Raw genomic sequence first — 27,035 nt, forward strand, 5'->3', positions numbered from 1 at the left:
ACCCATAAGGAGACAAAACAAAGCTGTCCTTTTTGTTTTGTTTTGTTTTGTTTTCTTTTGTGTTTATTTATACATTTTTTTGGCAGCAAAACTTTATTAAACAGAAAATCTGCACTATGAACACACTTCACTGCTTCTGTTGAAGAACCTCAAGCCAAATAAAAAGACCAATATTAAAAGCAGCATTAACTGGTTACTGCCTTAGAGATACATCAAATGCTACAGTGTAGGAAGACAATCATCCCCATATCAGAAATCACAACTTTTTCCAAATAAAGAATATGACCGACCCATCTGCCATACTGAATTGATATTTATTTCAGGACATGCCATGTCAAAATAAAACAAAAGAGTCAACCCTTGCCTTTAACAATAATATTGTATTACAAAAGCACTTTACAACTCCATCCCATCTTTGAGTACAAGTTACTGGGGTATGTGGGCTAATGATTATCTGAAAGCATTTCTCTATTCGGACCTATAATCCAAGTCCTTTTTTAGGGTGGCAAGAAATTGTAAAGGTAACTGTCACTAGGGGTACCAATTATTACAATATTGTCCTGTGGATAACAACAAACTGTGGAAAATTCTTAAAGAGATGGGAACAACAGACCACCTGACCTGCCTTCTGAGAAATCTGTATGCAGGTCAAGAACCAACAGTTAGAAATCGACATGGAACAACAGACTGGTTCCAAATAGGGAAAGGAGTACATCAAGGCTGTACATTGTCACCCTGCTTATTTAACTTATATGCAGAGTACATCATGAGAAAAGCTGGACTGCATGAAGCACAAGCTGGAATCAAGACTGCTGGGAGAAATACCAATAACCTCAGATATGCAAATGACACCACCCTTATGGAAGAAAGTGAAGAAGAACTAAAGAGCCTCTTGATGAAACTGAAAGAGGAGACTGAAAAAGTTGGCTTAAAGCTCAACATTCAGAAAACCAAGATCATGGCATCTGGTCCCATCCCTTCATGGCAAATAGATAGGGAAACAGTGGAAACAGTGACAGACTTTATTTTGGGGGGCTCCAAAATCACTGCCGATGGTGACTGCAGCCGTAACATTAAAAGACACTTGCTCCTTGGAAGAAAAGCTATGACCAACCTAGACAGCTTATTAAAAAGCAGAGACATTACTTTGTCAACAAAGGTCCATCTAGTCAAAGCTATGGTTTTTCCAGTAGTCATGTATGGATGTGAGAGTTGGACTATAAAGAAAGCTGGGCACCAAAGAATTGATGCTTTTGAACTGTGGTGTTGGAGATGACTCTCGAGAGTCCCATGGACAGCAAGGAGATCCAACCAGTCCATCCTAAAGGAAATCAGTCCTGAATAGTCATTGTAAGGACTGATGTTGAAGCTGAAACTCCAATACTTTGGCCGCCTGATTCGAAGAACTGACTCATTTGAAAAGACCCTGATGCTGGAAAAGATTGAAGGTGAGGGGAGAAGAGGACGACAGAGGATGAGATGGTTGGATGGCATCACCGACTCAATGGACATGAGTTTGAGTAAACTCTGGGAGTTGGTGATGGACAGGGAGGCCTGGCATGCTGTAGTCCATGGGGTCGCAGAGTCAGACACAACTGAGTGACTGAACTCAACTGAACTAAACTATCTTTCAGCAACAATCTACCCCTTACTACTCTGAATTATGATGCTGCAATCGGGACTCTAGAAGCTACAAGTTAAAGTGATAGTGGAAATCCACGTGGAAATGGAAATTTTAAGCACTGCATATTGTTATTTCTCTCTGGGGCTTCCCAGGTGGCTCAGTGGATAAAGAATCTGCCTGCAATGCAGGAGAGCAGGAGATGTGGGTTCAATCCCCTGGCTGTGAAGATGCCCTGGAGGAGGGCATGGTAACCCATTCCAGTATTCTTGCCTGGAGAATCCCAAGGACAGAGGAGCTTGGTGGGCTACAGTCCATAGGGTTGCAAAGGATCGGACACAACTGAAGCAACTGAGGATGCAAACACACATGCATTGTTATTTTGCTACTAAGTCTCTCTTCCTGTATAGCTTTCCTTTGACAAATCAGTTCAAAAAAATCAGAAATTTGATACTAGTTAGGGACAGAGGGATAGAGTTCCATCACTCTCTACAGGTGCTACTTTTCTGATTATTCTAAAAAGGAAATGCAATCATGTCTCTCCTCTGTCAAAAACTTTTGATGGTTTCATAATACAATTGGAAAAAAAAAGTAAGTCTAACTGCCTAAAGCCTAGCAGGCGTTGTGTAAATCTGGCCTCTTCCTATCTCTCAGTCTCATCTAATCCACTCCACCACTCAAGCTCTCCTCCAAGCGTCAAACCTACTGGCTAGGGACTTTGGGACCTGAGGAATAACGTGGTGGTAAGTTCCCTGGGTTTTCCTCTGGTCTTCTATATTCCAGACTTAGAACTAAAGAAGTTGGAAACTAGAAATGCCAATGTTCACAGACGTAAAAAACAACAACCAAGGCCTGCTCTATCTAGCCATAAGACCAAGAAAGGGGTAGCCTAACAAGAAAGAAAACTTTTAGACAATAACCACTCTACTCCAGCCAAGCACCCCAGAAAAAAATGTGGCTCCACTTCCACTCACCCCATCAAAGGTCCAGTGGGTGACAAGGACTCCTTGCCAGTGGTAAGGAGCTCCCTCTCCCACCACAGTGTCAGTGGAGACCACTTGGAGATCTTGGACTCTGCTTCCCTCAAACCTAGCAGTAATGAGGCATATCTACCCTGACCACTAGGGTGGTATCCATGGAGGACTACTGGGGAACTCAGACCTCAAGCCCCAGTTGGCAGTAACAAAGTGGAGAACCCTCTCCTTTTTCTTACTGTAGTGGTATCAAAAGAAGCCAGCTAAAAGAGAGGCTTACATAAGAAAAGCATAATAGTGCAGAGGAAGCATGCTGGGCCCATAAATAAGATCCAGAGTCTCATACTGTAATATCCAAAATGTCCAAGTTTCAACTAAATATTGGTGTCAAACAGGAAAATCTCAACCTGAAGGGAAAAAAATCAATCAATAGACACCTAAAACAAGATGAGATATTAGAATTATCTGACAAAGTTTTAGAGGAGCCATTGTAAAAATACTTCAACAGCAATTAAAAACACGCTGGGAACAAATGAAAAAATAGAGTCTCAGTAAATAAGCAGAAGATAAAAAGAAAAACCAAATGGAAATTTTAGAACTGATAAAATACAATAATCAAAATAGAGCTAAGTGGATAGACTCAACAGCAGAATAGAGGGGACAGAAAAAAATATCAGTGAACCTAAGATAGAAATTGTTCAACCTGAACACAGAGAAAATAGACTGGGAAAAAAAATAAAAAGAGCTTCAGGGACCCATGAGACTATAATAAAAGATCTAACATCCACATCATTGGAGTCTCAGGAGAGGAGAGATATGGCAGGATTTAAAAACTAAGAAAAAATAAAATAAAATAACAGTTAAAATCTTCCCAAATTTGCAAAAGATATAAGCCTAAAAATTGAAGAAGCTGAATAAACTCCAAACAGGATAAACCCAAAGAAATTCACACTACAGACATATCACAGTCAAATTTCTGAAAGGTAATCAGGTTAGGTCTTAGTTAATTATCCTAATTATCCTTCAGTATTTCATTCACATTAAGCTTTCCTAATATGCTAACCTACTGCACATTGTACTTTTCCTCCAAGACCCACTGCATTTATAATTACTTGTTCCATGTTCATCTTCCTCACTGAGTTTCATGAGGATATGATCACTGTTACACTCACAGCACTTAACAAAGTATCTACCAAATACAAGTTGCTCCATTAATATTTGTTGACTAATGAATAAATAAATGATTCTTCTTCAAAAAAAGTCCTGTCTTAACTACCAAAACATTTTGTCTTTTTCACAAAACTGTTCCAGAGACTCATCCACCTCTTCATCAGTTGTGATTGCTTCCAAGTTGGCCTGCTCTTACCTTATTAGTTTGTAAAATTCTTGCATGAAATGCAGCTGGCCAGGCATGAAGCAACAGGTAAGCATACGAGCGAATGGCGTAAGCTGGAGAATATTCCCAAGTCTGAAACCCCTTCCCATAGATGAGGTAGTGTGTCTGAAAATACAAAATAAATGGATTCAGGGTTATATCAGCAAAAAAATTCTTGTTAAGAGGATGCAGGTAAAGTTTCTAAGCAAAAACATTAACTAGACAAAGGTATACAAAAATGATGAAATTGTCAACAAGATTTGCAACTGATGGATAAGAATCAAAATGACCAAATACTGAAAAATATTAAGATATAAATCCTGTAAGACTATTGTTTGGCCAACATTGAAAGCTCAGAGTTTCATCCTCTACTTATTTTTTTAAAAATACTCTTTAGACAAAACAGGAAAGCTCTACATCTTATATTTTCCTAACACTACCTATACTAAGCATTATTTTTTATGCAAAATGTGATCAGAAAATTTCACCTCTGAATTTTCTATAATAGTGTCCAACAGACTCATAAATGTATAAATCAAGAAACAGCAGTATAAGCATAGTATGCATTAACATTGTTTATTTTAGTAAACATTAGTAGAAAAAAGGAAAAAAATTTAAAGAAAGTGGTTGCCTCTGGGGACAGGTGTTTGTACACAAGATGTGGAAAACAGAGTTACTGCTTTTCCTTTCCACTTACTATTTTTAAACTACCTCAAAATATTATTTTGATTTTTTAAATGTTTTAAGAAAATTACAAATTACACTGTTTTGTGTAACTGCCAAATTTCTATATCTTTCAGTAGTAGGTAAATCATCAGCTTAGAATACAGAAGTGAAAATAAAGTTATTTTACTTGTAGTCACACTTGTATATCATTTGTATCTTGATTAATAACAAGGACCCAAGCAGCGAAATTGAGAACAAAAAGAGAAAACTAAAGAAATCACCTACTGGTTCCCAGTAGTTGAATGTTTCATCACAGTCCGAGATGTTGCTCAGGAGGGCGGCACATAACCTTGCTGAGAGCAGACACTTGAAAGCGGTAGACCCTTCAGGTGCCCAAACTTGTCCTGCTTTGTTCCCAGATAAGCTGCTCAGAAACATTAAGTATGTGATAGGAAGGACATGCTAACTGCTGCTGCTAAGTCACTTCAGTTGTGTCCGACTCTGTGCGACCCCAAAGACGGCAGCCCACCAGGCTCCCCCGTCCCTGGGATTCTCCAGGCAAGAACACTGGAGTGGGTTGCCATTTCCTTCTCCAATGCATGAAAGGGAAAAGTGAAAGTGAAGTCGCTCAGTCATGTCCGACCCTTAGCGAACCCATGGACTGCAGCCTACAAGGTTCCTCTGTCCATAGGATTTTCCAGGCAAGAGTACTGGAGTGGGTTGCCATTTCCTTCTCCTAGAAGGACTGAAACTAGACAAAAAGGACAACATGGCAAGAGACACCAAAGCACTTGAGTTAGTCATCTAAAAGGGTGAACCGTTAACTGTTCCACGTAGAACAAGTGACGGAGAAGGCAATGGCACCCCACTCCAGTACTCTTGCCTGGAGAATCCCATGGACGGAGGAGCCTGGTGGGCTGCAGTCCATGGGGTCGCTAAGAGTCGGACACGACTGAGCGACTTCACTTTCACTTTTCACTTTCATGCACTGGAGAAGGAAATGGCAACCCACTCCAGTGTTCTTGCCTGGAGAATCCCAGGGACGGGGGAGCCTGGTGGGCTGCCGTCTGTGGGGTCGCACAGAGTCGGACACGACTGAAGCGACTTAGCAGCAGTAGCAGCAGCAGCAGAACAAGTGAAGAACGAATTAATCAACCTTAGTCATTACGTCCACTTCTTGTTTGGCATCTGTGACACTCTGCTTATCCCAAACCAACAAATCGCTCGCTTGAAGGCCACAAGCTTTCGTTCGTTCTTTCTTTTCCTGCTGATGCTGCTAAGTAGCTTCAGTCTGTCCGACTCTGTGCGACCCCATAAACGGCAGCCCACCAGGCTCCCCTGTCCCTGGGACTCTCCAGGCATGAATACTGGAGTGGGTTGCCATTTCCTTCTCCAATGCACACACATGCTAAGTCGCTTCAGTCGTGTTCGACTCTGTGCGACCCTATGGACAGCAGCCCATAAGGCTTCCCTGTCCACAGGATTATCCAGACAAGAATACTGGAGTGGGTTGTCATTTCCGTCTCCCCTTTCTTTTCCTAACAAGGTCATTACTTTCCATGGCTTTTATTCACTTCCCGGTCTGTTCAAATGCCCAGAGGCTACTGTGTGCAAGGGACACCACCGTGTCCTCCAATTCCATTCGCTGCCAGCTCCCTGGCGCAGTCTTAGCCTGTACCCCCACCCCCGCCCCAGTTTGGAGAGAGAGGAGGCTACTGGTGTGGAGGGTGGTGGGCCCCACACAGAAGAGTAAAGGGCCGAGACACTGCGGGGATTGAAGCTATGAGAGACAGCCATACAAGGTGCTCTTTGCTCTCGCCAATTAACCCTGGGCCTGGGGCGGAGGCCGCACAGACCTGCACTCCAGGTTTCTTCACTAGCAGCACGGGCCCGAGCTGGGGGGGAGGTCTCATCTAAGCCCTGGAGGGGTCTCATCTGAGCCCCAGCGTGCACCCGGCCCGCAGAAGGCGCGGGGTGAAGCGGCTGCGGGCCCTCCGCACCGCGCAGGCGACACCCTGCCCGCGGCAGCCCCGCGCCTCCCGGCCACGCCCCCGCCGCGCCCGCACACCTACTCGGGCCGCGGCTCCGCGCTGCCCGCCTCCCGGCTGCACAGCAGCTCCCGCAACTTGTCGGCGGCCGAGGCCGTGTCCCCGCCGCTGCCCCCGCTTCCCTTCAGGCGCTGCCGGGCCCCTCGGCTCGCCATGGCAAGCGTGGGAAAAAAAGGTAGAACTCCGCACCCTACGAAAGCGACGAGCGCGGAGACATTGCCGGGATGCAACGGTGTCCGCCGAGGGACAAAAGACCTCGACATGCGCAGAAACGACTAACCTAGAGCGCTCCTTGGCCGACTGGGGCAAATCCAAATAGAAAAGAGATGCGATAATTATCCCTTCCACATAACTTGTAACTCTGGGCATGCCTCCCTCTCCCTAATTCTCTGTTCCTTCATTTCTTAGCATTCTTCACTCTCCTGCAAACACTGTCCTTCAGCATCCATTTAAAAGAAAGCACAAATAGAAAGTGGTTAAAACAACTCCACTTGGAATACATAGGTACTCAGTTAAAAATCATAGCACAGCCGTCTACCAAAGAGAAAGTTCTTTTAAGATCACTGACACCTTGTCCTCTGTATTTTGGCAAGTAATAAGGACAGCCTGTAGCGAATTAACTGCTTCAGAGAGACAAAGCCCTAATAGCAGAATACAGAAGAAAAGTGTAAGGCTAAAGAAATTCTGTGCAGCAAATTCAATGAGACGCCAGTCATTGCCATTGCTACTACAACATTATCGTAAGCATTTACTATATATTCATCCTTTTAAAATTTAATACAACAACCTTATTTTACCAAAAAGGAAACTGAGGCCCAAGGTTGCATAGCTAAAGAAGTGGTGGAGCCATATTCCAACCCAGGTCTTACTACAAAGCCTGTGTTCTTCCAACCAGGAGATCAGAAAAAAGCTCTTGATTTCATACATTTCTCCACAGGCACCTTGATGACACCATGCCGGTGACTCTCAGGGGTCATTCGTCTGACACTCTGCCTGCTCCCCCAGTCACAGAACTCTGTCCCGCCCTGTGGACCTCTATACCAGTAACTAAAACAAGGTTATAGAGGGAGTGAGAAACTTGACAGGATCCCAAGTTATGACTTCATACTAAAAATTTCCAAGTATTAACAATGGAGATTGATCTTATTACTCGATTCCCACATGAAATTGCTAGTTACCAAACTCAGACATCCTAATCTAACTGTATCTCATACGTCCACCTCTTTTTCATTTCACCCTAGTCAGGCCCCTCCCTGACTCTATCCAAGACTGCTACAATAGCATCCTTACAGGGATCTCCCATCTCAAATTGATCCTGTGCAACTGTCCAATTAACTTTCTAAAATACTTCTCTGTGTCACTTCCTTAATCAAAGATTACCAGATTTTCCCTATTGCCTACAAAATATACACTTCTTATTCCAGCATCTGTGGGCTTTCATGAACTAACTCCAGCAGCAATCTACTTTTCTAATCTTATCTCCCACTACTTTCCTGTATACCCTTTATGTTTCAAATAACTAGCCTGTGAAGGACCCTGGATACTTCCTTATCTATACCTCTGCTCATGTATGCCCTTTGCCTGGAATGCATGCCCTCCCTGCCTAACAATCATCCCATCACTTCCCTGCCCTTGTTTTAAGATCCAGCTCAAACGATTCCTCATCCAAGTGATGCCAAACCAAACTTGGGTTGCCCACCTGCGCAAAGAAAAGTCAATGTACAGTTTTATTCCAAGGAGAATGGGCAGCTTATGCTCAAAAGATCTAAACTCCCCCAAGCCTTTCAAGGGAGGTGTTTTAAAGGCAAGGTGAGAGAAACAGTTGAGATGTGCATGATCAGCTCATGGATGTCCTTGATTGGTTGGTGATGACCTTAACAGGGTGGTATTTCGGAAGTCAGCATCAACAACCTCCTGGGGTCTATGTCCTGGTAATCAACGTGTAATTAACTTCTTCCATCTGGTGGGGGTTTAGAATCAATAAAACACACAAGGATATGACTCAAAATATTATCGCTAGCCCTTGAGGAGGAACTAGAAGTACTTTTTTTATTGAAAGCTAAACTATTACTGTTTCGCATGACTGATTTGTTTCTGCATATTCTCCTTTCTCATTTCCATCGAATCTGCTCTTTGGACTTCCCTGGCGGTCCAGTGGTTCAACTGCAAGGGGTGTGGGTTCTACTGGTCTGGGGAATTAAGAACCCACATGCTGTGCGGCCAAAACAAACAAACAAATAAACCTTTGGAACTCAGGAGGAAGGCCTAGGAGGCTAAAGCTTTTCTACCAACAAGAGGCAGCAGGCATGGAAGAGGTGGAGGGATCTCACCCCAGGAAGGCCCTGCAGGGTCTTCCTCGGTTTCACACTATTGGAGCTGGAAGAAAACTGTTAAGTCACATTGTCTTTCTTTGCATGCTCAGTCGCTAAGTCCTGACTCTTTGTGACCCCATGAACTGTAGTCCACCATGTTCCTCTGTCCTTGGGATTTCCCAGGCAAGAATACTGGAGTGGGTTGCCACTTACTTCTCCAGGGTATCTTCCCAAACCAGGGATCGAACCCAAGTCTCCGTCATCTCCTGCATTGGCAGATGGATTCTTTACCATTAAGCCACCTCTGCCCTCAATTAGCTGAAAGTCTATGTGGAGAACCAAGCAATACATGTGTCCTTAAAAGATCCCTTGATTCACTACCTAAACTTACTCCCATGCATTTTCCTACTCCAATTAAAGATACTTCAATTCTCCTAGTTGCTTGGATCAAAAAAATAGGGATTTTGTTTGATTCCTCTATTTCTCTAACTCCAAAATATTTGTGCATGCACATATATTTCTCAGTAAGTCCTTTGAATTATTTTCCAGCCCAACCACTTTTTACCACCCAGGTCCAGGTCACCATCATATCTTGTTTGCATTATTATAATAAACTAATTTGTTTCTTTCACTTCTTGCCTTTCCACATGCTCTTGCCCAAATACAAGAATAAGTAACATTTGAAATCAATTATACTTCAGTTACAAAAAATAAAAACAGAAACTTAAAATAAGAATAAATAAGACAGTTATTTCCTTCACAGGGTTTACAATGTAATTCCAATCATCAGAGCCTAGGTATTAATTAACAGGAACATACATTAATTCACATTAGAGCACCCCATTCTGCGGAGTCCTGGGCTGGGCCAATCTCTCAATGTCCCTTACAGATACAAGAGAAAGCCCCAAAATCTAAGGGAACAAAGTTTAGAGTTAATCAGTTTAGAGATTACTGTTGAAACCCAAGGAAAGAAAAGTAAAGTAACAGAAAGTAGCAGAAAGAACATGGGCTTTAGAGTCAGACAGACCCAAATGTGAACTCTAAATCTGACACTTATTTAGTTCCATGACTTTAACAGCAGTCAACCAGAGAATAAACATGATGATAATACCAAAAATAATATAAAGCACTTGCAACTAACCAAGCTCATAAATGGTCTAACTTTAAAAACCACTCTCAATTGATTTAGAGAGATGATATGGTAGAGTTAAGGAAGAGGAATTGACATTGCATAAAACTATGTTTATAAATATATTTGAGGAGACACTCAAGTTTTACTGCCTCTTCAGAATGATAGCATCTAGTGTTTAAGATGCTGTTTTGTTTCCCCGTCATTACTCATGATCAAAATATTGCACACCTCCAAAGGTCACCAATCACATTATAATCTAAGTGACTGAGTGACAGGTATCTTTTGAGCCAAACAACAAATCTTTAAATTTTTAAAATTTTATTTGGCCGCATCGGGTCTTAGTTGCGGCACTCGGGATCTTCACTGTGTCACGCGGGATCTTTCCTTGCGGCACTCAGACTCTCTAGCTCTGGCACACAGACTCTGGAGTGAGAGCTCAGTAGTTGCAGTGTGAGGGCTTAGTTGCTCTGAGTCATGTGGGATCTCAGTTCTCCGACCAGGGATCAAACCCTTGTCCCCTGCACTGTGAGGTGGATTCTTAACCACTGGACCACCAGGGAAACCCTTCAATCAACCAGTCTTTTACAAAGTAGATTTTTACAAGACAAACAAAAAGTCCAGAAAGAACTACAGTTTACACACTGGTCTTTTTCCACCCACACCCACAAGGATCACTATGTAGAGATGAATTTACTAAACTACCGCGGTGTCACATGGAGCTGTTGTTGAACCTCCTTCCTAAGCTGGGACTGCATTGATGCTACCTGTTGCTGGGTCAGGGCCTTGTCATAGGTCTGGTAGGTCAGTCTATAGCAGAGGCTGACCTGTTCAGTCTTTGGATGCTGAAAACGACTAAGGAATTGTATGGATATGACGGTTTCCTGGGACACTGCTCGGGCCAGAGTGTGAAACTCTACTTCATCAAATCTTTTCTTTTTATCTAACCAAAAACTAATATCATGCACATAGTATGGAGGATATAGGGAATAGCTTTTAAAGGGTTCTATTTTCCCAGGGGCAAAATTCTTCAGGAAACGACTATCAGAGGTCCACAGCATCCTCCAATCAGAGATACCCCATAAAAGCATGGCTAAGAGGTCCAAGTTCATAGACACACACACAAAACACTGGTCTTTGTGTATCACGCTTGTAGATGTGGTAACAGACCCAATAATCAGGTCCTTCACACAATCTGGGCCAAAATTTTGAGACTTCACAGTAATCATATATCTTTCCCCAGTTGGTTGAAAGACAAATTCCACTGAACTGCTCAGCTCAGAGCCCTCCAGCCATGTCTGGGTCAGAAGGTTGTCTAGAATACCCTTCAGATGATCCAGTAGTGACTGAAGACAGCTACCCTTCAGATTTTTATTAAATCCAAGAATATACAAAGTCTCGTGAAATGCTGGCATGGTGAAAGGTGAGATGCAGCACTTCTGAAAGACAGGCCCACTGAGGATGTGCAGAGAACCAGGGAGAAAGTCTGGTGCTTGGATTACAGCCTGGATGTGAACTAGAAGAGAAGGTCTAAGGCAGACCTTGGCCTGGCCATATGTTCCTTCATGAGCTTCTTCCTTACTGTCTCTTCTAGGGCTCTTGGGAAGGCTGAGTTCTGAAAAAGACACTAGAAAGTCCTCCACGTCTTGTGTTGTCCCACTAGTCAGGGACTCAAAATTTGAGTTATCTTCATGCAGACTAATCCAAAAGGCAGTTGATAGGATGTCAGGGTTGTGGGAAGTGAGAACACTGGCGTTTCCTTGTGGCAGCAAAGGGGAAGGACACTTCAGCCTTTTTAGAGGGAAAGCTTTCCCCAGTTCAGCAATGAGTTTCTCATTTATGGTCTTGATAGGATGACATGAAGGTGCTTCTAGGAAGCCCCTGCTTAAACACACACAAAAATAATTTTTTAAACTTAAAATTATAAATAATTATAATGTAGCTAGAATTAAAAAGAATAGCTGAATAGAAAGAATTATCCTTAAGTTGATCCAGAAAGGAAACAAAGAAATCATCTACTATGAAGAGAGATAGCGTGTGTTTCAGAATTCTGACAGCCTATAATATACCAGAAAATATGATAATTAAAAAAAAAATTTACTTGGGTATAGTTGATTTAAAATATTGTTTTTAGTTTCACATGTACAAGTCAGTTATACATATACATATACTGTATGTGCTCAGTTGTGTCTGACTCTTTGCAGCCCCATGGACTGTAGCCCACCAGACTTCTCTATCCATGAGATTTTCCAGGCAAGAATACTGCAGTGAGTTGTCACTTTCTACTCCAGCGGATCTTCCCAACCCAGGGATCGAAATCATAATTCTTGCATCTCCTGCATTAGCAGATGAATTCTTTACCACTAACACCACCTGGGAAGTCCCATATTTCCACTCTTTTTTTAGATTCTTTCCCTATATAGGCCATTACAGAGTACTGAGTAGAGTTCCTTGTGCTATACAGTAGGTCCTTATTAGTTATCTATTTTATATATAGAAATATGTGTAAGTCAGTCCCAATCTCCCCGTTTATACGCCCCTGACCCCTTGTAACCATAAGTTTGTTTTATACATCTGTAACTATTTCTGCTTTGTACCCTTTTTTTTAGATTTCACATATAAGTGATATCATAAGATATTTGCAGATAATGTGAAAAATTTTAATTATAAAGAGACTGTGTAGGGCAGACTTATAAGTATTCACAGCACAACATCATTAACAATTAACGTAGCATCCATTCAATATATGACTGCCTGCTTATTAAGTCTATCAGGATACAACTAGAGACAGAAGAATTTTCTGGTAAAATTGGGTTACCTGTTCAGTTTTCCTACAAGTACTTCTGGTTCCAGAAAAGAAAACCATCGGTCACCCAGTTTGATCCTGGAGATTCTTGGTTGCAAACTTTCAAAGGGTAAGCTCCGGGTGAAGATATGGTTCAAGGCACCTTCTATATGAAAGGACTTATCTTGACTCCTGGCAAAATAGCAGTTATTAAGTCTGTCACTATTAAAGAAAGCAATTATTCCTAAAGGCTGAATCAAGAAATTAGCAAGAAATAAGTGTCAATGGGATTTTTTATCATTAGTGAGAGAGATGGAAAAAGCTTAGATCTCTGTTATTACCTACCTATATCCAGTGCACTTGTACCCTGGCACAGCCTCACAGTTGAAGGGATGCACATCACTTAAAATGAATCCCCCCAGAGCGGCCATAGCAACCACTTGCCAACTGTTGTGCCATTCTCTCATTGGCTTATCAGCAGGAGTCCCACCTTGTCCTCTACACAATGCCACGTGGACTTCTCCGTCCTCTGCAAGAACATCTGCACAGCTAATGGGGATAAGGAAACACCAATCATTTACCAGAAACAAGTAGGAGTTAGCTGTATATACATGGTTTGTCTGTGAGATAATTAAAATCAAATCATATCTTTTTGCAAAGATCTATTAAGACTTCAAACATGCAAAAAAAGGAGCTGGAAGTAAGAATTTAAATTCAATGCTCAACTCATAACTAATACTAGTGGCTGACCAGAAAGTTATCCAGCTTCACATTTCTATTGTTCACCTATATTTCATTGAAAAGTCAATGTCTATAAAATTCCTATATGTGATTCAGTGATCAGGCTGTTCTTTCCCATTTAGAAAGCTGTTCTTTTCACTCCCCTCCTGCTTGTTAAAATTCTACTTGTACTTCAAATACTAACTTAAAATACTGCCTCTGTGCAAAGTTTCATGATAACTATGTATCATGTTTTGGTATAATAGTATAAAGCACTGTTTTAAGTTCACAGTAATTTTATGAGGTAGTTACGTTAATATCTCCAGTTTATGGATGAGGAAGCAAAAGCAAATAAGGATCAAGGAAACAATCACAAAAACCACAAAGCTATTAAGTGGTAGGAGGGGATTTGAATGCAGATAGTTTGGCTCCTAAATTAGTTTATACTGGCTACTATCATTTTGCATTATCAAAAATAGGTGATCCTCCCTTTTCTGGCCCAACAGTACATGTTTGCACTTGTACTTAGCATTTAGGGTTAAATGTCTGCCTCCCCAACTAGACTGTGGGTTCCTTTGGAGCAATAAGTTCTCTTGTATGTCCTATTTCCCAAACTAACATGTCTGAGTGCAGGAACTATGCAATCTTAAACATTTAAAATCTTAAACATCTTAAACATTTCACTTGTGAGTGCTCAGCTCTCCTCACCTCCGGAAAAACTTGGCAAGCAGTTCCCTGTTCTTAGCTACTCCAGCTTTGCGCCCACAGTGCGGAAAGTTAAAATAAATTCGATCAAATTCTCTGTCTTGCGGTTCAAAGGCATCTGCCAGCTGGGTGCAGTCCACACCGAAGCGCACCTCGTTACCTGGCACGAAATATAGACAGGAGGATGTGATAAAGCCATGGAACAAGAGAAAAACCCTCCCTAACACGATATGCAAAACAGCCCAAGTCCAGGCACACAGCAGGCTGTCTGTAAATGTCCATGGGAAGATGAAGTGCGTGTGTGCTAAGTCGCTTTGGTCCAGACTCTTTGAGACCCTATGGACTGTAGCCGGCCAGGCTCCTCTGTCCATGTGATTCTCCAGGCAAAGATACTGGAGTGGGGTGCGATGCCCTTCTCCAGGGGATCGTCCCCACCCAGGGAACGAACCCGCATCTTTCACGACTCTTGCATTGGCAGGCGGGTTCTTTACCACTAGAGCCACCTGGGAAGCCCGGGGAAGACCAAGAGCAACAGCCAAGTTCCCTGAATCCCCACTGTGCCCACCCTTTCCACTTTAGGGGGTGCGCCACAGCTGGGCGGGGCTTCGTGGAGGGCTGGGCTTCGCTACCTCGCTCGCGCAGGCGCTGTAGGTTCTCTCGGGCCACCAGATCCCTGGCCAGGTTCGCTGGGTGCTGGGGACAGGTGGCGGTTAGACTGGTGTTTGGATCCAGGGTCTCGCTCAGAGCGACGGCAAAAGAGAAATTCCCCTCCCCAACCAACAGGAGGCGCCGCGGGGCCATGGCCCCCACGTGCTCCCGTCTCACGTTCTCCGAGGCGCTCTTTTTTTTTACGTCACTTCCTTCGCTAGTCTCTTGTGGCCCCACCTCTTCAGGCGTAGCTGTTTGATGACGCGACTCAGCGTCTAGTTGTCTTGATAAACTGGGGCAGCGACGTCCAGAGTAGGAAAATAGCCATGAGAGCAAGAGCGAGGCACCGGCCACCCAGTTCCCTCACTTCCTCACCCCATCGGAAGTGTTAAAGCCTTTGAGCCCAAGGGCAGCCGTGAGCGACTTCGTCACACCTGCCTGAGGTCACGAGCAGTCACTGGCGTCGGGGGTGAGGGGTGGAGGGGCGGCAGACAGGTCGAAGGTGAAGTGAGTTCTGAGTGAAGGAAGCAGGGCCGGGCTGAGGCCAAGGAGAGATGGTGTGTAACAACCTTCATCTCAAACGAAATGACTGCAACCGATTATCATTGTTATTCAGAGTTTTTCCAGGTGCTCCTTTCCCCTACCTTTTATGCATTCAAGAAATGTTGAGTGTCTGTTATTTCCCAGGCCTATGAAGGCTGTTCGATATATGGAGGAACAGGATGTGGCCTGTGACTTCTCTGAGCTTGTAGTGTGGTGGAGTATGCAGGGCAAAAGAGACAGTTCTGATTTAGCGAGATGCAGTACTATGAATGGAGTAATTCAGGTCGCCGAGGAGCACACCGAAGGGGAACCTTACCAAGTTTGGGGATGAAGTGGAAAGATTTTGTGGATGAAGTGCACCTGAGTTGAAAGCTAAGGGGAGTGGGGGGAACTACACCTTACCTGAGTCAGGAGGACTGAAAAGGCAGAAGTAACAATAAATGCAAAAGCATGATGGAAAAACACAGTAGCTGGGTTTGACTGAAATGTAGTTTGAGGGAGAGTGGGTAACAGATGAGACTGAAAAGCAGGGACCAGTTCATATAGGCATTTTTACAGCCTGAACCTTACTCTGAAAACAGTGGTCAGCCACTGAAAGATTTTTAAGTAGGAAGATGACACAATTAGATTTTCATTTTCAAAAATTTTGCTTTCCTATGGAGAAAGGATAGGAGAAGAACGAGGTTGGTGGCAAGGAGTCCAGATAGAAGGCTACTGCAGTAATGGAGACTAGGGCTGATAGTGATCTGAATTGAAAGTTGGTAGTGGAGATGGAGGGTAGTGCACTGATTGAAAAATCAACAAGACCTAGTGATTGAATGGATGTAAGGGAGTTGAAAGAGAAACCAAGAGTCAAAGATAAGCCCCAGGTTTCAGGTTTGGAAAACTAAATGGATGGGGTTGTCTATCCTTAACAGCCCCAGGGACAGTGTCATCTTGATCTGCAGTCTGAGTACTTGGCCTGTTGGACTTTGTGGGACCAACTGCTCTTAGTCGTCATGCTGTTTGTTGACATAAGTGCATGCATCTGTCTTCACAAAGGCCCATGACGTGCGGGCAGTTACTGTAAACGTACAGTATTGGCTTTGTCTCTAACTGTGGAAAGGTGGGTGGGTGATGACTACCAAATCATGGCCACCTGGTGATCTGGGCGATCTAAATTCTTTCTTTGCCTGGAGAACTGGAAAGGCTAGGTTTAGTGTCATCTCTTCTTTTAAAGAATATGGAACGTCACAGTAAGGTTTGCTGTTACCCTGCTGTAAAATCTTCAAACACAAGCTCCTCAACTTCAAAGTATTCATCTTCAGAGAAGGTACTGTCTTGCTCCTAAGTCAAGGGAACAGACTGAGCTTTTAACCGAAATTAGAAATGATTAGGCTTTTGATTCCTTACCAAAAAAATTGAAATTCAGACATTGGTCATCTGGTATGTGCAAATTACTATTGATTGGGAGGGTATACAGAGGGAGAGGGTGCAGTAATGAAAAAGTGACAGATCTTGTCCTCAAGGGATGCATATTTCAGTGTAAAAGATTCCACACTTCCTTGAAGAACTCTAACGTGGTATAAAGTTATGGATATATTAAAGTGTGAAGATAAAGTTCTGTGTGAGACAATTGAGAGAAGTTAACTTGAGGTGAGGCATCATGAAAAGGGAACGCTGTATCCTGAGGTGTGGCATTTGAGCTGGGCCCAAAGGAAGGAAACCATCATCTGTTGATCACTGATCTATCATATTATCTAGATATCCAGCTCTCACTTCTCTCTCTTCTTTTTGACGATGGCAATACTTAATCCTTAAATTCCTACACCTCAAAATCACCATAATATTTTCTAGGTCTCCAGTAGTATTAGGGTACTGAAGTTCTCTTGCCTTTTGAGGGGGGTGCATTTAATCTATTTAGTCATCTACTACTGCTGATTGAGAGGGTAGGTCAAAGGATTTATGAACTTGGAAGGAAACAGGATGACAACTGTTAACCTGAGAGCAAAGCCTAGATCTTTAGAAGGTGTACTTACACTTGGCCAAGGACGAGAAAGGGATGTGTTTTCTGCTCTCTGCTTTGTGCAACAAACTTTTCTATTGCCACCTTTTCCCAGAGACAGGTCCTCGCCTGTTTCCTTACAAACCCGCACTACGGCAGCCTCATTAATGCAGATGGCCATGCTGAAGTGTGGACAGATTGGAATGATATGTCCAAGTTTTTCCAGTATGGATGGAGATGCAACACTAATGAAGATGCCTATTCAAACCGTACCCTGATGGGCAACTGGAACCAGGAAAGATATGACCTAAAGAACATCGTGCAGCCCAAACCCTTGCCTTCCCAGGTAATCGAACTTTCTCTTCTTTGTTTTCTTCTGTTAGCAAAAGAAATACCAATGGCCATTTGAGAGGCAGGAATCTGATAACTTCCGATGCTGAGATCTTTCAGGTTTCTCTTCAGTGAATGGTTGGAAGAGGGCAGCAATCCTCAGGTGGAACACTTATCCCACTTTACTATCAAGCTGAATATTATATTATTGTAAGGCTTCCCAGGTGGCTCAGTGGTAGAGAATCCGCCTGCCAGGCAGGAGACGTGGGTTCAGTCCCGGGGTCGGGAAGATCCCCCGGAGAAGGAAATGGCAACTCACTCCAGTATTCTTGCCTGGGAAATCCCATGGACAGAGGAGCCTGGCAGGCTATAGTCCATAGGGTTGCAAAGAGTTGGACACAACTTAGCTACTAAACAACCACAAGGTAATAAAAGGATGAGTATAATGCTTCTTCTCTTGCTTTTCTTTGGACTTCAATAGTCTACAGAAATATTTATATGTTTCAGTATATATTATATATATAATCAGAATATTATATATTCTGATTCAGGTTAGTTTCTCTTCTGGTCCCTGCCAGCTAGATTTGTCATTTATCTTCATTTTTCCCTGAAATCTCCTAAGCAAACAAACATACACAGGATATAAAGATTGGTAGGATATGGGTTAATGACATGTATAGACCTCTAGTCAATCTAAAATGTTACAAAACCTGTTAGAATTTATGCCATTGTGTCTTTTATTTCCCAGCTTTGGCTATAGACTCCTGTATTTTTAAACTACTACCTTTTCTTTCCAGTTTGGCCACTACTTTGAAACAATATATGATACAAGCTACAACAACAGAAGGCCACTTTCAACCCATAGTAGGTGACCTATTCTTTTTAATTCTCATCGCCTCAGGAGGAACACAAAGAAAAATTAAATGAGTGAATGATTTCTCTCTTTTCTCAGCTTTGATAGGTTTCACTGTCTATTCGCTCAGAAATAACAGAGATTGCTTACTAAGAAGCCTCTTTTCTCTTCCCTCAGGGTTTAAGCGAGAGCCTCACTGGTTCCCAGGACATCAACCTGAGCTGATTCCTCCTCCATGCAAAAGCACAGAAAAGTCAACTTACATGAGTAGTTATTCAAAGCCTCAAATTGATCATCACTCTGTGTGTGTGTGGAATCCTAGTAACTGCCGGTTTCAGAGTCCATGATTCTAAGAAAGGATAAGTTTCATTTTTCCAGTGTAGAATGTAGGAGGGAGCCCATTCTAAGCACAACTAAGAATTTAGCCGACTGTAGCACAGTTTTACTCTCTGAATAAATAAAGCACAAAAAATATTCTCTACCCCCACTTTTTTAAACCAAGATTTAAATGTCAAATTTAAGTATATTTACTCTTAGTCTACATTATGGGTGTTGTAGGACAGCATTAAAAAGAGTTATTTCTTTCAAACCTACAACCACTCTGCTCTTCCCTGCCTTCTATGAGGGGCAGAGCTGCAAAATCCATCCTGACTTAGGCTACATTTGGCTAGATACTTTCTGGATGTGAGCCTGGTAGTCATGGTCAGATAAGTTATATTTACAGTCACCTTAATGAATATCCCCTCTTAAGGACTAGAAGAAGAAGAATAACTATTTTTATTAATATGGGAAATTTGAAACATACAAAACTAGACAGACTAGTATAATGAACTCCCATGTACCATTACCCAGCTTCAACAATGGATGACCAATCTTATCTATCCCTACTTTCTCTATTTTTAAATTTTTCTCTGAAATTATATAATTTCATCTATAAATATTTCAGTTTATATCTCAAAAAGATAAAGACTATCAATTTTTGCCTCCCTGACAAAGATTGCCAAAGAAAACTGCTGATCAGACAAAGCTGAGTTGCTTATTAAACCTGTGACAAGGAAGAACCTCAACTTGACACAGTCTTGGTAATGATTCAGAAAGGTGATGTTAGGGTAGGAAATTTTTATGAATTTGGGATGACTCAGTTGGTTTAAGATGGGTCTTTCATTGTGAGGAACTGGCTACGATTGAGAAAAGATTGTGAATAGTTTAGGGTTGGTGAACACTTGGAGGCAATAGTTTTAACATCAGTACTTTCCTTTTTTTTTTCATCTCCTATTTAAGATGACATTATAATATATGGGAACTGTTTCCCATATATTACCTCCCAAACCTTCATTATTTTTTGTAACAGGTATGAATATGGAATTTATGTTGTACACGATGTTAGGTAGTGACTGCTGCTACTGCTAAGTCGTGTCAGTCGTGTCCGACTCTGTGCGACCCCATAGACGGCAGCCCACCAGGCTCCCCCGTCCCTGGGATTCTCCAGGCAAGAGTACTGGAGTGGGTTGCCATTTCCTTCTCCAGGGCATGAAAGTGAAAAGTGAAAGTGGAGTCGCTCAGTCGTGTCCGACTGAGTGACCCCATGGACTGCAGCCCCCCAGGCTCCTCCGTCCATGGGATTTTCCAGGCAAGAGTACTGGAGTGGGGTGCCATTGCCTTCTTTCGTTTATTTCTGTATGGCTATCCAGTTGTCCCCATATTAGTTGTTAAAAAGACCATACTTTTTTCACTGCTCTGAAAAGCCATTTTTATATAAATCAACTATCTGTGTATACTTGGTTCTGTTTCTGGGCTCTCTATTATATTCCATTAGCCTAACTGTTGTTTTTTATTTAATCCCATCTTACATGTAATGCCTTAATTACCTCACTATCTTAATTATGATAGTTTATAAGTCTTAACATCCAGTAGATCAAATCATTTTACGTTGTCTTTCTGCAAGAGCATCTTAGCTATTTTTGACCCTTCACATTTCCATGTAAATTTTAGAATCAATTTGCCAAGTTCCACAAAAAAATAGGATGTTGATGGAAATTGCATTGTATTGTTTGATCAACTATAGAATTTGAATTATTATCTCTTACTAATATTAATAATTCATTGGTGTATATTTTGCAGTATGAATATTTTATAGACTCATGTTTTAAGTTTATATGTTATGTATATGTCTATCCTATTCCCTAGATATCCAGTGCATTTTTATTGCGATAAAATACAACATAAAATGTACCATTTTAACTGTTTTTAAGTATACAGTTCAGTGGCATTAAATATATGCACAGTGTTATGCAACCATCACCACTGTTTCCAGAACTTTTTCATCATTACAAACTGAAGCTCTGTACCAACTAAGCAACAATTCCTCATTCCCCTCTTCTACTGTCCCTGGTAACCTCTATTCTACTTTCTGTCTCTATGAATTTGCCTGTTCTAGGTACCTCATATAAGTGGAATCATACAATATTTTTCTTTTTGTCTCTGGTTTATTTCACTTAGTTTGTTTTCAAGTTTCATCCATGTTACAGCATGTATCCTTTCTAAGACTGCCACTGGATTATAACACATTTTACTTCTCTGTTCGCTTGTTAATAGACACTTGGGTTGTTTTCATCTTCTGGGTGGTGTGGGAGCTGCTGCTGTGAACATTGCTCTGCTGTGTGATGCTTAGTCGCTTGGTCGTGTCTGACTCTTTGCGACTCCACGGACTGCAGCCCGCCAGGCTCGTCTGCCCATGGTGATTCTCCAGACAAGAATACTGGAGTGGGTTGCCATGCCCTCCTCCAGGGGATCTTCTCAACCCAGGGATCGAACCCAGGTGTGTCCCGCATTGCAGGCGGATTGGATTCTTTACCAGAAGAATCCCTGAGCCACCAGGGAAGCTATGAACACTGGTGCACAGATACTTGTTTGAATCCCTGCTTTTGATTATTTTGGGAATATACCCATAAGTGGAATTGCTGGATCATATGGTAATTCTATTTAACAGTTTGGAAATGCCAAACAGTTTCCTAGAGTGGCTGCGCTTTTTTACATTCCCACCGGTAATGAATACACAAGGGTTCCAATTTCCCCACATCGTTACCAACACATATTTTCTGGTATTTTGTTTGTTTGTTTTCATTTTATAATAGCCATCCTAGTGGGTGTAAAATGGTCTCTCATGGTTTTGATTTGTATTTTCCTAATGGCTAGTGGTCTTGAGCATCTTTTCATGTGCTTTTCAGTTATTTGTATGTTGTCTGCGGAGAAATGTTTATTCAAGTCCTTTGTTCAATTTTTAAAATAATTTTATTTATTTATTTTTTGGCTGTGCTGGGTCTTGGGTCTTTGTTGCTGCCCAGGCTTTTCTCTAGTTGCAACGAGCAGGGGCTACTCTTTAGTTGCAGCGCACAGTCTTCTCATTGCAGCGGCTTCTCTTTTTGCTGAGCACAGGCTCTACAACACATGGGCTTCAATAGTTGCAGTACAAGGGCTCAGTAGTGCGGTTGCTAGGCTCTAGAGTACTGGCTCAATATTTGTGGTGCACAGGCTTATCTGTTTCACGGCATGTAGGGGTCTTCCCAGACAAGAGATTTGAACCTGTGTCTCCTGCATTGGAGGGCAGATTCTTTAGCACTGCTTTGCTCATTTTTGAACTGGGTTGTTTGCTTTTTTGTTGTTGAATTGTTCAGTTCAGTTGCTCAGTCGTGTCCGACTCTTTGCGACCCCATGAGTTGCAACACGCCAGGCCTCTCTGTCCATCACCAACTCCCGGAGTCTACCCAAACCCATGTCCATCGAGTCAGTGATGCCATCCAACCACCTCATCCTCTGTCGTCCCCTTCTCCTCCTGCCCCCAATCCTACCCAGCATTAGGGTCTTTTCCAACGAGTCAACTGTTCGCATGAGGTGGCCAAAGTATTGGAGTTTCAGCTTCAACATCAGTCCTTCCAATGAACACCCAGGATTGATCTCCTTTAGGATGGAGAAGGAAATGGCAACCCACTCCAGTATTCTTGCCTGGAGAATCCCAGGGACGGCAGAGCCTGGTGGGCTGCCGTCTATGGGGTCACACAGAGTCGGACATGACTGAAGCGACTTAGCAGCAGGATGGATTGATTGGATCTCCTTGCAGTCCAAGGGACTCTCAAGAGTCTTCTCCAACACCACAGTTCAAAAGCATCAATTCTGCAGCGCTCAGCTTTCTTCACCATCCAACTCTCACATCCATACCTGACCACTGGAAAAACTATAGCCTTGACTAGATGTACTTTTGTGGGCAAAGTAATGTCTCTGCTTTTAAATATACTATCTAGGTTGGCCATAACCTTCCTTCCAAGGAGTAAGCATCTTTTAATTTCATGGCTGCAATCACCATCAGCAGTGATCTGGGAGCCCAAAAAAATCAAGTTTGACACTGTTTCCACTGTTTGCCATCTATTTCCCATGAAGTGATGGGACCAGATGCCACGATCTTAGTTTTCTGAATGTTGAGCTTTAAGCCAACTTTTTCACTCTCCTCTTTCACTTTCATCAAGAGGCTCTTTAGTTCTTCTTCACTTTCTGCCATAAGGGTGGTGTCATCTGCATATCTGAGATTATTGATATTTCTCCTGGCAATCTTGATTCCAGCTTGTGTTTCTTCCAGCCCAGCATTTCTCATAATGTACTCGGCATATAAGTTAAATAAGCAGGGTGACAATATACAGCCTTGACATACTCCTTTTCCTATTTGGAACCAATCTGTTGTTCCGTGTCCAGTTCTAACTGTTGCTTCTCTTTATATATTTTGGATATTAATCTCTATAATCAACTACTATATGATTTGTAAATATCACTCTGTGGGTTCTTTCATTACCTTGTTAGTGTCCTTTGATACACAAAAGTTTTCAATTTTGATGAAGTTGAATTTATCTGTTTTTTCTTTTATTGCCTAAACTTTTGGTGTCATATCCAATAAATCATTGCTAAAGTCAGTGTCGTGAAGCCTTGTCTATGTTTTCTTCTAGGCTCTTATGATTAGGTGTTTGATTCTTTTTGAGTTAATTTTTGTGTATTATGTAAGGTAAGGGTCTAATTTCATTCTTTTGCATGTGGATATACAGTTTTCCCAGCACCATGTGTTGAAAAGACTGTCCTTTCCCTGTTAAATGGTCTTGATATGTTTGTCAATAATCATTTGACTGTATATATGAGGAATTATTTCTGGGCTCTCTATTCTTTTCCTTGGTCTATGTCTGCCTTTATGCTAATACTACACTTTTTAAATTATTGTAGTTTTGTAATAAGCTTTGAAATCAGAAAGTGTGAATCTTCCAAGTTTGTTCCTCATTTTCAAAATGGTTTTGTCTATTTCAGGGTCCTTTGAGATCCCATGTGAATTTTAGGGTGGAATTTTCTATCTTTGCAAAAAATATATTGGAATTTTGATAAGAATTGCTTTGAATCTGTAGGTCACTTTAGCTAGTATTAATTTCTTAACAGTATTAAGTCTTCCAATCCATGAACATAGATGACTTTCCGTTTCTGTCTTCTTTACTTTAGCAATATCTTTTACTTTTTCATGTACAAGTTTTTTGCCTCCTTAGTTGAAGTTATTCTATGTATTTTATTCTTTTTGATGCTACTGTAAATGAAATTGTTTTCTTAATTTCCTTTTTTATTATTCATTGTTAGTGTATAGAAATGCAACTGATTTGTATGTGTTGGTTGTATATCCTGCAATATTGCTAAACTTGTTTATTAGTTCTAATGACTTTGGTGAAATCTTTAGGGTTTTATGCATGTAAGATCTTGTCTTTTGTGAATAGAGACAGTTCTGCTTTTTTTCTTTCCAATTTAGATGCTTTTCTTTTTCTTGCCTAATTGCTCTGGCTAGAGCTTGCAAAAATATATTGAATAGAAGTGGTGAAAGTAGATATCCCTGTCTTGATCCTAGTCTTAGAAGAAAGACTTTAAATCTTCACCGTTGAGTATGATGTTATTTATGGGTTTTTCATATCAAGTTGAGGTAATTTCCTGAAACCTGCAGCTGAATTAATAATCTTCAGTCTCAAACTTTTCCTTCTTATATATTTCATATCTTAGTGAATTCCATAGTTTTCTTTTATGTATCTTAGCTACTTTTTCTTATTTTAATATTATATTAATATATTGCATAATAAGTTCACACAGTTGTTAAAAACAGAAAGCAAGGAATTATTTTATATCCCTCGTTCTCATCCTTCCCATTCAAACAGACACCAAGCCCTGTAAATTCTGTCTACACATTATGTCTTGATTATGTCCCTCTTTTTTAACTTTTATTGTATGTTGGAATATAGCCGACTAACAATGTTGTGATAGTTTCAGGTGGACAGCAAAGGGACTCAGCCATACATGTACATGTGTCCATTCTTCCTCAAGCTCCCCTCCCATCCAGGCTGCCACATAACATTGAGCAGAGTTCCCTGTGCTATTATGTCCCTCTTTTTTACATCTCTGTCACCTTTACCATATTCCACTTTCCCATTATTTCTTACTCTTACCCTTTTGGTTGATGTCTCTATTTTCTCTTTCAGTCCCTATTTTTCAATCACTATACTACTCTCAGATTGAGTCTAAAAATGCAGTTGATCATGCTACTCACTTGGTTAAAATCTTTCATCAGCTTTTATAGCCTTCAAAATAAATTTCAAACTCCTTAGCCGTGTTTTCTCTACTCTCTGACTCTTTTTCTTCATCTGCCACATTCCCTCTCATATATTCAGTGCTCCTGCCTAGGCACTTCATGCTATTCTCTCTTCTAGATGCATTTTCTTCCCTCTTAACCTTGCTAAGCCCTATAAACCTATAAAGAAATCAGTGAGACACCCAGTTGGATGGGTGTAACCAAACAGATAGATAATGATAATTGTTGGTGAGGATATTGAGAAATCAAAACCCACTTACACTGCTGGTAGGAATTTTAAGTGGGCAGCTGCCTTGGAATATAGTCTAGATGGAAAGTTATATATAATCCAGCAATTCTACTCCTAGATATACTCAAGAAAAATGAAAACATATGTCCACACAGAAACTAGTACTTGACTGTTCATAACAGCATTATTCATAATAGAAAAAAAGTGGAAGTAACTCAAATGTCTATCAACTGATGATGAGTAGGTAAATAAAATGCAGTAGATCCATGTAAAGAAATATTGTTTAGCAAAAAAAAAAGAGTGAAGTATTGACACATGCAACCATCTGGAGGGAATTTCAGAACATTCTGCTAAGTGAAGGAAGCTAGTCACAAAGGGCTAGATATTGTATGATTCCACCTACATTAATTGTCCAAATATATAGAGACAGAAAGTAGATTAAAGTTTGCTTAGGGCTTGAGGGATGGGCATTGGAGGGTGATAAGTCACCATCTTGGCTAATGAAATATCCTAAAATTGATTGTGGTGATGGATATACAACTATGAATATAAATAAATCACTAAATTACACACTTCCAATGGGTGAATAGTATAGTAAGTGACTCGTATCTCAATAAAGCTGTTAAAAAAATTTTGGTCAGGGATAACTGTCTCCAAGATACCTTTTTTTAAATTTTTATTTATTTATTTTTAATTGGAGGATAATCACTTTACAGTATATTCATTTTTGCCGTATAGCAACATGAATCAGTCGTTGGTAAATGTCCCCTCCCTCTTGAACCTCCCTTCCTCCTCCCATCCTATCCCACCCCTCTAGGTTGTCACAGAGCTCCCTGCATCATACAGCAAATTTCCACTAGCTCTCTGTTTTACGTATTGGTAATGTATTTGTTTCGATGTTACTCTTTGAATTTGTCCCTCCCTCACCTTCCCCCACTGGGTCCACAAGTCTGTTCTCTATGTCTGCATCTCCATTGTTGCAGGATTCCTTCTATGTCCAATATAGGTAATCAATCCTCTTAGAGTCCCCAGAGCAGACATTTTGAGTGGACATCATAGAATCTTAAAAAGGTGTGTCTTTTTGTGTGCCCCCTCTTCCACTCTTAATTGTGTTAGGGCAAAAAATATGTGTTATTTTTGTAGCTAGCACATAGTAGGCACTCAAATAATTGTTGAATGGTGATTATAAATCTTCAGAGCAAAGATCAAATCCAGGGTAATAGTCAAATAAAATGTGAAGTTTCAAATAGAACAGGATTTTTCTAAGCATGAACATGGGTATCATTCCCAAACCACTAGGCAAAACTTCCATTTGGTTTCTGAGTGGAAACCAAACCAAATTTATACATCTTATTGAAATTATATATATCTTCTATATACCTATTTCCCAAATTTATTCTTTAAAAATGATAGTTTAAAAAAAGGTAAAGTACTTAGCACAGTGCACACCTAATAGTAAGT

The 27,035-nt window shown here is 41.3% G+C and overlaps 3 protein-coding genes across 25 annotated transcripts in view; 1 reads left to right on the top strand and 2 right to left on the bottom strand.

The window, feature by feature from the left end:
• Positions 1 to 6,915, bottom strand: part of ALG9 (ALG9 alpha-1,2-mannosyltransferase) — a 115,029-nt gene extending 108,114 nt beyond the window's left edge. For 2 of the 8 annotated variants that reach the window (XM_081543350.1, XM_081543352.1), the window contains exons 1-3: positions 6,709 to 6,915; positions 4,922 to 5,060; positions 3,962 to 4,096 (exon numbers count right to left, since the gene is read on the bottom strand). In XM_081543350.1, coding sequence (XP_081399476.1) covers positions 3,962 to 4,096; positions 4,922 to 5,060; positions 6,709 to 6,839 — 405 coding nt within the window. In that variant the 5' untranslated portion in view covers positions 6,840 to 6,915. Of the gene's footprint in view, positions 1 to 3,961; positions 4,097 to 4,917; positions 5,061 to 6,492; positions 6,682 to 6,704 lie in introns of those variants that run through there. The other 6 variants (XM_081543355.1, XM_081543353.1, XM_081543356.1 and 3 more) reach the window with 6 other exon arrangements.
• A 2,811-nt stretch (positions 6,916 to 9,726) lies between these two features.
• On the bottom strand, positions 9,727 to 15,176 carry FDXACB1 (ferredoxin-fold anticodon binding domain containing 1). 2 transcript variants are annotated; one of them, XM_081543359.1, is made up of 5 exons: positions 14,965 to 15,176; positions 14,339 to 14,495; positions 13,256 to 13,459; positions 12,944 to 13,102; positions 9,727 to 12,006 (listed from the first exon to the last, which is right to left on the bottom strand). In XM_081543359.1, exons 1-5 carry the CDS (start codon positions 15,134 to 15,136, stop codon positions 10,827 to 10,829), a joined length of 1,872 nt encoding a protein of 623 aa, XP_081399485.1. In that variant the 5' UTR covers positions 15,137 to 15,176; the 3' UTR covers positions 9,727 to 10,826. The 2 variants fall into 2 exon arrangements, with proteins under 2 accessions (XP_081399485.1, XP_081399484.1); XM_081543358.1 differs by having other exon boundaries at positions 9,727 to 12,009.
• A 77-nt stretch (positions 15,177 to 15,253) lies between these two features.
• CFAP68 (cilia and flagella associated protein 68) lies at positions 15,254 to 20,994 on the top strand. 15 transcript variants are annotated; one of them, XM_081543364.1, is made up of 6 exons: positions 15,254 to 15,426; positions 16,444 to 16,631; positions 16,746 to 16,838; positions 17,626 to 17,856; positions 18,638 to 18,704; positions 18,871 to 20,994. In XM_081543364.1, exons 3-6 carry the CDS (start codon positions 16,749 to 16,751, stop codon positions 19,038 to 19,040), a joined length of 558 nt encoding a protein of 185 aa, XP_081399490.1. In that variant the 5' UTR covers positions 15,254 to 15,426; positions 16,444 to 16,631; positions 16,746 to 16,748; the 3' UTR covers positions 19,041 to 20,994. The 15 variants fall into 15 exon arrangements, with proteins under 15 accessions (XP_081399490.1, XP_081399496.1, XP_081399486.1 ...); XM_081543370.1 differs by having other exon boundaries at positions 17,632 to 17,856; XM_081543360.1 differs by lacking the exon at positions 16,444 to 16,631 and having other exon boundaries at positions 15,254 to 15,610.
• Positions 20,995 to 27,035: the final 6,041 nt, after the last annotated feature.

The sequence above is a fragment of the Giraffa tippelskirchi genome, chromosome 11 (genome assembly GCF_054371585.1).
Source record: "Giraffa tippelskirchi isolate mGirTip1 chromosome 11, T2T-mGirTip1v1.2.pri, whole genome shotgun sequence".
Taxonomy (NCBI): domain Eukaryota; kingdom Metazoa; phylum Chordata; class Mammalia; order Artiodactyla; family Giraffidae; genus Giraffa; species Giraffa tippelskirchi.

Excerpts from the sequence above, each read along its gene's own strand:
- FDXACB1 (XM_081543358.1), bottom strand. The coding sequence starts at position 15,136 with ATGGCCCCGCGGCGCCTCCTGTTGGTTGGGGAGGGGAATTTCTCTTTT. Across the intron at positions 14,496-14,964 it reads ACAGCGCCTGCGCGAGCGAG|GTAACGAGGTGCGCTTCGGT; the intron begins GTAGCGAAGCCC and ends ATTTCGTGCCAG. Across the intron at positions 12,010-12,943 it reads CTTGTAGGAAAACTGAACAG|CAGGGGCTTCCTAGAAGCAC; the intron begins GTAACCCAATTT and ends TGTGTGTTTAAG.
- CFAP68 (XM_081543360.1), top strand. The coding sequence starts at position 15,569 with ATGACTGCAACCGATTATCATTGTTATTCAGAGTTTTTCCAG. Across the intron at positions 15,611-16,745 it reads GTTATTCAGAGTTTTTCCAG|AATATGGAACGTCACAGTAA; the intron begins GTGCTCCTTTCC and ends CTTCTTTTAAAG. Across the intron at positions 17,857-18,637 it reads CCAAACCCTTGCCTTCCCAG|TTTGGCCACTACTTTGAAAC; the intron begins GTAATCGAACTT and ends TTTTCTTTCCAG.